The sequence below is a fragment of the Liolophura sinensis genome, chromosome 1 (genome assembly GCF_032854445.1).
Source record: "Liolophura sinensis isolate JHLJ2023 chromosome 1, CUHK_Ljap_v2, whole genome shotgun sequence".
Classification (NCBI taxonomy): Eukaryota; Metazoa; Mollusca; class Polyplacophora; order Chitonida; family Chitonidae; genus Liolophura; species Liolophura sinensis.
Window position 1 is genome coordinate 37,850,408 of NC_088295.1, and position 11,287 is coordinate 37,861,694.

At 38.1% G+C, this 11,287-nt stretch overlaps 1 protein-coding gene across 1 annotated transcript; it reads left to right on the plus strand.

Annotated features, from left to right (window-relative positions):
• Positions 1-1,127: 1,127 nt before the first annotated feature.
• Positions 1,128-10,308, plus strand: LOC135482076 (protein starmaker-like). Its single transcript, XM_064761913.1, has 10 exons — positions 1,128-1,220; positions 1,787-1,850; positions 3,362-3,500; positions 3,731-5,424; positions 5,771-5,921; positions 6,655-6,766; positions 7,306-7,384; positions 8,184-8,231; positions 8,665-8,726; positions 9,609-10,308. The coding sequence occupies exons 1-10, from the start codon at positions 1,156-1,158 to the stop codon at positions 9,745-9,747; spliced, it is 2,553 nt and encodes an 850-aa protein (XP_064617983.1). The 5' UTR covers positions 1,128-1,155; the 3' UTR covers positions 9,748-10,308.
• The last annotated feature ends 979 nt before the right edge of the window (positions 10,309-11,287 follow it).

The following is an 11,287-nucleotide window of genomic DNA, read 5'->3' on the forward strand; positions in this document are numbered from 1 at the left end:
AAACAGTGCCCTCTGGGTAATAAGTCAAACTAATATTCTCTCAAATCATCATAACCAACAGGGATTAGCGGAAATAAATCAAAATTATTGCAGGGGAATTATTAAGAAATAATGTCCCTCTACAAATGATAATTTCTCCCCTTCGTGTTCATAATCCGCTTATCTTGCCTTGCCAAACATTGTTAATTCAGTCAGAAGATTTTGAGAAATAATTGACCGGCACAGTTTCTGGCAGGGCCAAAACATGCGTTAAATGGTTAAACTCGGCACTTCAAGTTTGAGAGGGAGATTTAATTCGTATTAATAGGCCTCGTCAGGCCTGTATATACCAGCATATAACAGTGCCTTACATACTTGTATAGGGCTGCAAACGGCCTTATAAGTGTGCAGTTCTGTGGATGTCCTTATAGAAAGATTAGGAAAAACTACATGTATGTGTTGGCACTACAAGTATATAGATCCTCATCTGTAATCCATCGGTAGAACTATACGTGGGTGTACCATGATAGGCTGTGGGCCCCTAGTATATGGTAAATCAACATATTAACATAACATATATGTATATAGTCAAGTGTATTGTTACTGGTTTCAAAAATAAAACAAAATCTAGTTTGTTCAAGAAATGAACAAGGGCTACAGAAAGATATTTAAATTTCTTTTATTACAGAAACTAATTTTTTAAAAATATTACAACCCTGTATACTTATTATGATACCCGTAACATTTTTCCGCGTGTCGCCCTAGATGCTACTGACCCCTTGCTGTCAAATGGTTTGTACCCGTACCTTAATTCATTTGACTTCTTTTGAGTAACTTATGATTATTGTGCTTTCTTGTAATGATTTGTGGTGGTGGAAGTAGTGGAGTTATTGGCGTTTCTAATCAATTATGCTGACCTGGTTTATGCCATATCGAGACATATGTAAATTCGTTTTTTTTTTATTATTCTTTTTTTGTTTTGTTTTAATCTGTACATGTCATTGGTCATTTATTCTGTTCTTGATCACGTTTTTGAAACCCTTACATTGGCCACATAGTATGTTAAGAGGATTCGTCCTTCAGGCTGGGGCATAGGTACTCGTGAGGTTGTCTCCCTTGAAATTGGTCTTCTTTAAAGGGAGGAGGACAATACATGTTGTGCGCCAAAAACGAAAAATGAGCAGCAAAGTTTTCACCCGCATTCCTCAGAGGAACAGAAAGCCAATAAACCAGCGATACTCGTAAGTGATTGTCAGAAGCTACAGTTTTGTAACTTTAAAGCTACTGCTTATGTAAGATTTGGGCAAATATCTGTTCCGAACGGCAGATAGTTTTACAGTAACAACAACAACATGTCATTCTGAACCATTGCCGTTGGTACCAAAGTTTGTCATCAACTGTCAAACTGATGTCAGTTCATGAATGTTAAGAAAAGTCCGGGTGAAACTGTCACTGTGAACATTTCACATCGTGCCAGGTTGAAGTTGGATAATTTCCTTAAAATTCAGCAATCTGAACATTTATTTCAACTAGCAAAATCAGCTTTAAAACATACAGCAGTGAAGACATTTGCCCGAATTGTTTTCAGGTTTATAAACATGCCATTGTGTTTGAAACTTGACATGTCACCTCGGCATTGTAGCTTCTTTCTATATATATTAGTACCGGTTCCATGAAAAAGTACAGTGCAGAAGGACAGATAATTCAAACTTAAGGCAGACTGTTGGTATTTTTTTGTTTTTGTTTGTTTTTTTGTTTTTTTAAAGATTGAAACATTCTCACCTGTTTGTGTGTACTTGTATTGCAGAAAAAGTGTTGTCAGTGTTCATCCAGTGACATTTGTTGTGGACTGGAGTAGTCCTGCAGTACCAGTAAGTTTTTTTCTCCATTGTTTCAAATGCGGCATTGATATTAAAACACAAAGCACATTTAGACGAAGTTTACAAAATGATTTCTGTAGGCTAAGTGGTGTATTTATTTGTTTGGCAGACATCTATATCATGAAGCAGGTATGGTTTTTACTGAATACTTGTATATCTGAGGATGTTTATTTGTGTTTTATTAAAAGAATATTTGACTTGTATGATGGCTGGCACTTTTATGGAAAGAATATATAAGACCACCAACTTTTGACAAGTTTTTGAGGAACTTTACCATATATCAGCCGTATCACTTTGACATGTCATTGTGTCATGTTGGGAGAAAGCAGATAGTCTCCAGTGAACTTTTTTTATGATCACACATGAGAGTTCAGTTGGTCACTTCTTGCCACCAAGTCTCGGAGAACACTGGAAACAGGGAAATGTAAACAGGGAAATGTAAACAATTCCCTGTCTCAAAATGGGGTGTAGCCCATGTCTCAGGTGACCTAGCGATGGAAAGCCAGACACTTCAACTAGTGAGTTGGTGCTTGGCTTTGAAATCATTAATACATTTGTACATACATACATACATATATACATACATGCACACATACACCTTGTTTGGATAGAAATTAAGTGCTGGAGGCATGAGGATTTCAGAATTACTGGGAAACATTTTTTCAGTTCTGTGTACTTTTGACCTGGGAAACAGTGGAAAAAGTTTTTTCATTTCTCAGCAGTTTCTTCTAGGGGAACTGATTTATCTGTAACAGTTTTAGTATTAACAGCATTTCATTCATTAAATTTTGGTTGTTGGTGTTTCTTGCAGATCTAATTATCACTTACTTTGTAAAGTAAAAATTACCATAATCCCTCAACCTTTTTGTTTTAAAAGTAAGAACTGTCACTGAATGATTGAGGTATCTGATGGCAAACTATGGGAAAAAGAAGGGAGAGAATTGGGTACTCTAGACTTTGTCAGTTTGAGTTATCCCCCTACCTGAAGAGTACAATGCAGCCTGTGTTAAAGACAACTTCCACAACAGCCTTGCAATCAAAATCTCAGAATCCGTATTTTATATGAATCACAACTGCCTTGGTCTAGGACCCTGACTGGCTTTCTGTCCTGCATGGAATTCATCGCCTGTGCTACTTCCTGTTCATTGTGACAGATCGTTTAGCAGATAGCATTGCATGCTTGCTGAACACAGAGAGATTGAGAAAGGTCCATTCTTCATGAGACCACTCGTGGCAACAAAGACACCTTAGCTACAGTTTTAAGGCTCATGACTGAAGTCTTCAGACAATTACCTCTGGTCAGTGTTTACTGAGCAGTACTGACTGAGTAGCTAAGCCATTTTTGCAGGAATTGGACTTTCAATTCCATGCATTTTTGCATGGATCAAAGGGAATGATCATATCGGTGAAATCCTCATGCCTGGTATTGAAGGTATATTCAATTAGTACTGTATTAATCCAATCCCACCATCTCACTGAGTTTTCTCTTGTTTTTATTATAGTTGGCAAAGAAGTCAAAACCTGAACCTAACAGTGAAGTGACAGATGAAGAAGAGAGTGATAGTAGCCTTCCATTCCCCACCCCAGTCTGTCCGTCTAAGTCTAGCAGTGGGTCTGTTAGACATCCTACCATACATGAAGGTTAGTTTGACAAAAAGTCAGAATTTCATACACTTTATTCACATTTTTTGTATTTCAGCCCACCGATTAAACTTTCTCTTCTCAAGTTTTAGGTTCTGTAACTGTTGTTTATAAGAAACTATTTCTTAAACAGATTTTGCATTTTAAACACCTATTTCTATGATCTGACATCAACTTTATGTATGAAGGAATTACTGTAATATGGCATGTATTAGTATACTTGATTACAGAGTTAACAGATGATGATGAGGTTGAACAACAACAGGAGATTTCCAGATCTCAGAATGGAAATAGTGGCAAGAGGAGCAAACTACAGGTCCAAGGTAGACCAGCTGAATCAGCAAGTGAGGCAGATGAATCGGCAGGTGAAGGCAGTGAATCAGCAAGTGAGACTGGTGAATCAGCAAGTGAGGCAGTTGAATCAGTAAGCAAGGCAGTTAAATCAGCAAATGGGTTAAGAGAATCAGCTGAAAAGAACATGCTGGAAAACAATGAGACTAGTGAATCAGCAAGGGAAACTAATGATTCTGAGGTTGATAGTGGACCAAGTTCTAAGAGCTTACCTGCAAGTTTGTATCACAAAAAATCTCACAGAAGAACAGATGATAATGGGAAGTCAGGAACGTCTACCCATGAATCACCATATGTCTTCAGGAAAAGGCAGCGTTCTAGTTCTACAGCAGACATGGTTAACAGGAAAAGTGGATTAGGTGGGAAAGTTTCTGCTAACCAAGATAATAATTTTGCACATGCAGCAAGCAGAGACTGTGGAGTGAGAGGTGACGACGACGACGATGACGATGATGATGATGATGATGCAGAATCAAGTGGTGATCAAGTGAATGTTTCTGATAAAGACCTACCAGGTGAAACAGATGGATCAGGACCTGATAAATTAGATGTGCATGGAGCAGGTGAATTAATTGTGGGAGCAGTAGATGCTTTGGATGTGCCTGAAGCAGATGAACCAGATGTGCCTGAAGCAGATGATCCAGATGTGGCTGAAGCAGATGAACCAGATGTGCCTGAAGTCGATGAACCAGATGTGCCTAAAGCAGATGAATCAGATGTACCTGAGGCAGATGAACCAGATGTGCCTGAGGCAGATGAACCAGATGTGTCTGAAGCAGAGGAATCAGATGTGCCTGAGGCAGATGAACCAGATGTGTCTGAAGCAGAGGAATCAGATGTGGCTGAGGCAGATGAATTAGATGTACCTGAAGCAGATAAATCAGATATGCATGAAGATAGACCACATATTCCTGAAGCAAATGAATCAGATATGCATAAAGCAGATGGACCAGACATTCCTGAAGAATTAAATGAATCAGACAGTGAATCAGATGGTGCGCCTAAAAAAGGAAGCAGGACCACTAGAAGATCTACAGTTTCCCAGGATATTCAGAAATCATCCAGAAATAATTCTCAGTTGCAAAGGGCTGTTGAGGTAAATGTCGGGGAAAATGTTTGCATGCAATCAAGAAAAAAAAGTCAAACACCTAGAAGAGAGAGTTTGAAAGGTCAAAATACACTGGATGAATATTTACATAAAAAAACTGTAGATAATGTGAATAAAACTTCTGCAAGGAAGAGAAAAACTCCAGCGAAAAGTCGTCCATCCACAACTGTCTCCCATGGATCTGATGAAGAGGCACACTCTAAACCTGATCAAGAAAATCCTCCTACACGAACAAAACGCATCCGTCTTACAAAGCAAGTGCAGAAAACCCCGCAGTCGCACAGAAAGTCTGCTCCCAAAGATTTGAGAAGATTGCTGGTGAAGGGCTTAAATTCCCCACAGTCTCAATCTGTAGCAAAATCATCACTTGTGTCCGAAAGACATCAAGAAGGCAGGCAATCCATTGTTGAACTTGACACATCACTATCTCTTACAGTGAACAACTCTACCCCACAGCCAAAAAAGGTTATCATATAACTTATATCATATTTTAGAAGTGTCTATTACATGTTAGTAATTTTGTTGTGAGACACAAGCAGGTGACTTGTAAAAATAATATAGCAAGGACTTGGTCTGGACAAGATTTTGGAGAAATTATATATAAATCCACAATCTTATCTAAGATATGTTTTTTAAAGTGTTCATATTTACAAGATTCTCATTGATTCAATTCATCCGTCATTTTCCATTCAGTAAACTCTCTGATATTCATGGTAAATTTCAAGGTGTGTTTAGAACATGAAGCTTTTCTAGCTGTTCTACATGAAGTGTAAATAATCATTCTGATGGCATCCAACCTTCATTCTCTTAGGCAACACAGACCAAAGAAAAAAAGGCCAAGCAAACTGCAAAATCTGCTAGTGTTAAAAAGAGGGAGAAAAGGAAGGCACCAGCTGAAGTCAACTCAAGTGCTGATGACACAACACACAATGAGAATATGGAGGATGCTGATAATATCAACAGTAAGTAAAGTTTGCTGAAATTCTTGCTGACTCGTTTGTCACCTTTGCTGAAGTTTGTTGATACCACACAACTAAGGTCAAATGCTGGACACCAGCTCTCAAAAATTGGGCTTGTCAAGCAACTGTGGAATGGCAATGATTTCCTCCTTCCCTTCACCCCTAATCCAATTTCATACATTAAGATATTCGTGTGTATTTCATAAAGCATGTGTGAAATAAATGAATAGCTTTCCTTAGCTACATGTATGATAACTGTAATGCATGTGTCTGGTCAGTTTTGGTTAGGTTTTTCAGATTCAGGGCTGATTGCCAAATATCATTTCCGCCCAGGTATAGTGTATGAAGGTGTAAGGAAAGCATTCACATGACTCCAGTAAGGTGTATTCACTGCCCTCCATTAACCTTTTCTTATTACTCAACCTTTGTCCATTAAGTTTAGCCAAAGGATATTTTTTATGTTGAGGTCATTTCCATTCCTCTGGGTGTCTATTGCCAAAACGCTTGAAAACAAATCTATATCAGTGCGTAAATTTGGTCTATAAATTTGGTGAGCTTGTTTATCTAAGTTGAAGTACAGCCACAATTGAGTAAATAGTTTATGGACATGATGGTCATATTTTAGTAAATACTTTCTTGACAATAGTAAATTGTTATGGGATTACTGTCCACATCTGAGTACGTATATTGTGTGACTCTAACTTCTTGGTACAGAATTTCCCTGCTACTGTTACAGATGAGATGTCCCTGTACATGTGGATAGGTAATGGTAACAGGAGGACTGGGGCTAGGTGTCTGGACTTGGATGTTGTTCTCAGTATGGTTGAGGAAACCGCTAATGACTTAAGGTAATACATCTTTAAATACTTATTCTCACTGTGCACAAGGAAATCATTAGTTACTTAATTTACTGTAATACAACCTTAAACATTTCTTGTCAAGAGAGCAGTGGAAACAACTAGTGACTTCAAGTAACACAACTTTACAAGGTTGCTCTCAGTACTTTGCTGTAGGAAACCACTAATGACTTCAGTCTGAAGGTACCAGTGACTTCAGGTAATACAGTTTGAAACATTTGTTCTCAGTATGCTGGATGAAATCACTAGTGAAACGCATTCAGTATAAAGATCTGGCGTGATAGTAAATTTTCATGCACGTATGTATAGAGACGGCCAGATTTGCTATCTGTGCATTTACATATATCACATTAACAAATCATCAACATACACACAAAACAGATATGTGTTTGTTAAGATATTTAATATAGGGGCACTAGTTTACACCAGTTTGAGGGTAGATTTGAATTTTAAGGATTTACTGATTGAGGTGTTTTGTAACATGTCTTCACCTTACTACTGGCATTGTAGCTCTGTGTGACTGATTTTAGAGACACCCTAACTGTCCACGCCAAACGTACAGCCATTGGCCGCTTCTTCAGAAGCTTTCGGCAAGAGATGACAGATGTGGTGAGTTGCCATTTTTAAGCCGTTTTCCAGTTATTTCCTGTTTTGATGATCTGTTGTGAAATTATGGCTTAAGTCCTGCTGGATTGGATCAGGGATAGGCTACATTCAGTGGGTGTCATGCATGGTGACTTCAGTATGGCATTTCAGTGAGGCACCTTGAGAAATAAGTTAGGACTGGAAACAGTCTGTTACAAGCAAATGGCATCGTGATGACATGACTGAAATGATATTGAAATTGACATTCAACCCTAAGTAAAAAATTTCGTCAAAAACTTTTTTTCGAATAATTTGCAAAAGAAGCGAAAAAGAAAAGTAAATTAAAACTGGGCAATTCAGTGTGTGTTTACATAACATCCTGATTAAATATGAAGTAGAAAACTGTTCTCTGCCGAGCTTACATTTAGGTTTTATGGCTGCTGAACAGACCGTAATGTGGGTGTTATTTATGTATTATTTTCATGGTGTATATTAGCAGCTGATCAGCTGAATGTTAGGGATTTTCAGATTATCTAATCTTTGACCATTATAGCCATATCTTATCTTTTCACTAATGAGGTTCAGCTAGAAGGCTAAGGCAGACTCTGAGATGAAGAGAAATTAAAAATTTTACTTGGGAAGCTCAAAATCAACAACCTGAACTGTACTTATTGGGAGATTCAGTTTTGTGTAATATTCACGTTCCAATTAAACCATAAACATGACCACATCAGAAATGGCACTATTGCTTGTTTTCTTGCCAAGTGGAGTGTTTGTGACATTACCTCTTGTTTATCAACTGACCTGCCTCTATGTTGCACAGATTGACTGTGTCAGTGAAATTCAGCATCAAGATAAAAGATTGATGAAGGTGAGGATCCTGATAGCAGGTGATTATGTGTCGGAAAATAGAAAATATCATAGAGAAATATGAATTCTTAAACTTGTCATCTGGCTTAAATCATGTGTATGCCTTCAGTGTGAGTTGAAGTCCAGCTCGTACTGGCTTCCTGTCTGACCGTACGTGGGAATGTCTACCAGCAAGCTATGGATGGTCATGGGTTTCCCCCGAGCTCTGCCCAGTTTTCTACCGCCACAATGCTGGTCTCGTTTAAGTGAAATTATACGGCGTAAAACACCAATCAAATAAATAAATCAATAAAACCTGTGTATTTTATACTTTTCATTGATCTCTTTTGGTTAGCTCACACACTTTCAGGTTAACATGAAGCAGCTGTTTGAGTATACCTTGACATTTTTTCTTAATTTATAACCTAACAATTTTGTGCTATTTTTTTGTACAGATGAATAAAGATGTGGCTATGTTGAGAGAAGATCTCAAAGATGCAGAGAATGAAAGTAAAACGTAAGTTTCTCTTTGTTTTATATTGTTTCCAACATTCCATTGTTGTATTTGTTGTTGTTATTATTTGTTATTATTAAAACTAATGCTCCTACAGTGGCTTTCCAAGGGCAATTTTACAGTCAGTATTTAAAGATGGACAGCAGGATCAGCAGCCTACATCTCACTGACATGTTCAAACAGATATTAAATTGATGGAACAGTGCTTCAGATAACGTTTTTTGATTTATTTATTTATTTATTTATGTGAATGGAGTTTTATGCCATACTCAAGAATATTTCGCTTATATGACAGCAGCCAGCATTATGGTGGGAGAAACTGGGTAGAGCCTGGGAAAAAACATTTTTGGAAGGGAGTGTAATATTCTTTGAAATTAGTCAGCTGGCTGAAAGTGTGATTAAACTTGCCTAGCTTTTTATGTCAAGATGTTGATAAGGATTGCCCAGTCTGATCAAACTCGGCTTGCTTTTGAAGTCAAGATGTTAATAAAGTGTGCCCAGCCTGATCAAACTCAGCTAGCTTTTGATGTCAAGATGTTAATAAAAGTGTGCCCAGCCTGATCAAACTCAGCTAGCTTTTGATGTCAAGGTGTTGACAAAGTGTGCCCAACCTGATAAACTCAGCTAGCTTTTGATGTCAAGATGTTGATAAAATGTGCCCAGCCTGATCAAACTGAGCTAGCTTTTGATGTCAAGAAGTCTTGTAGCCCAATAAGGTGGATGAACCACTCAATGATACTTGAAAAATGCTAAACTTTATGTGCAATACAGTATGGCGTTAATGTTGGTGTGTGGTATGTCTTAAAAAGATGTTTAAACTAGTTGCCAGAAGATTTTCAGGGGTATTTACTCCACAATATGTGCTTTGTTCTCTTGTTTCGACAGCAACAAGCGTGACCTTATCAAATTGCAGTCCAAGTTGAAGAACAGACATTGTGCCAGTGATATCAAGGCTCGTCTGAGTGAAGCCAGAAAACAGCTTCAGAAATTGAGACAGTCTGTTCCTGCTAATTCCAAAACCTGAACAACACTGCATATATGTACAAGCTGTATTCATGTCTGATTCAGTTTACAGGGAGCATTGTTGTAAATATGTATATGTATTCTGTATGTGTGGTAAATATATCTCATAAAAACATGTTTTTTATATATTCATATGTACATTTTAGGCCATACTTCTGACGTGCATCTTTCTGTGCTGTAATTGTCTTTCTTTTGTAAAAGCTTCATAAGGCTAGATAGTCCAATAAGGATAAAACAAATTGTGTATATAAATGTATAAAAAATATCTGCCCACTAGTCTTCTGTTTTGTAGAGTGATGATCTTGTTACCAGACTTCCCGCTGAAAAGTGTTGTCTCCCCTTGAATGTGTAATTACGTACTTATATAGCACTGTACCTCAGAAATCTTGTCAGTACAGGAATGGGAATGTCGTGTCGAGTTTTATGTGAAGTGAAGCTTGTCCATCTTTGTTTTGCATGTGAAGTATTTGAACTTAGATCAAGGAACGTTGCACAGCTAAACTGCATTGCTTGTTACGCTGTCAGGAAGGTTACTGTAATATCTGACTAAAATTTACGTCCTCCACCTATGTACCTGTATAAAAACCGTGTTTTATATAGCCGCGCATGTTCTTATCAGCAGTAAAATGAATAACAAAGTGTCGTTCGAATCTGCCGAGTGCATTTCGGGAAGTTTTTTCCAGTCGGATTTTGCAGTCGGCAGGAGGAATGGAAAGATAAAGAAATGAACTAGCTCTATCACCGGTTACTGTTAGATAATTTGGGTTTAATGTCGCTTTGAAACTCTATGTTATGCCTGTCCCTGTCGACAGGGTCACCGTCTACCATGCCAAGCCCACGCCCACATATTTAAAGTGCTGCTTCACCATACAGGAGATAGCATTGACGCAGCGCTCCACACCCCATCCGCAGGTTGCTGATAGACCTTCCCATGTACGACCGGAGAGGGAGCTTTCATGAGCTGGACTTGAACTCACAACAACCGCATTGAGCGGCGCTTAAAATCCTTGTGCTGCTTTAGCACGTTAACGACCCGGCTACGGAGGCATGGGGAAGGGAATAGTAAGTTTGCGTTATTGACCCCATTCACGAACTGACGCCACATCCGCTACAACGTAACCGAAAAATATAAACTTCACTTTTCCCCCACTCAGCTAGTTTTAAACTAAGCTATTTCTGTCAGAGGCCACTGAACATCATTTGATGCGATTTTTGGCACATGTACCATATCTTCAACCTAACTTTTTAATTTAGAGAGAATAATTACCTACGTGCTTGAATGTTGCATTTTTACCTACTGGTCATAACACGTATGTCTGGCTGTAGCTCTGTGATCGGTTTGCCATGTTTCGAGCTTAGTTTCCACATTAACCTGTATTTCCGAAAGCTTAACTGGGAAGAAAGAAAAAGATCTCAGATCTAGTGTGACTGGAATATTCTCCACACTATCAAAGATCAACAAGTTTTTCATTTAAGGACAACAATGATGACACGAAAACTATAATCTCATACAAAAACGAAAAAATCATTGATAACCAAAA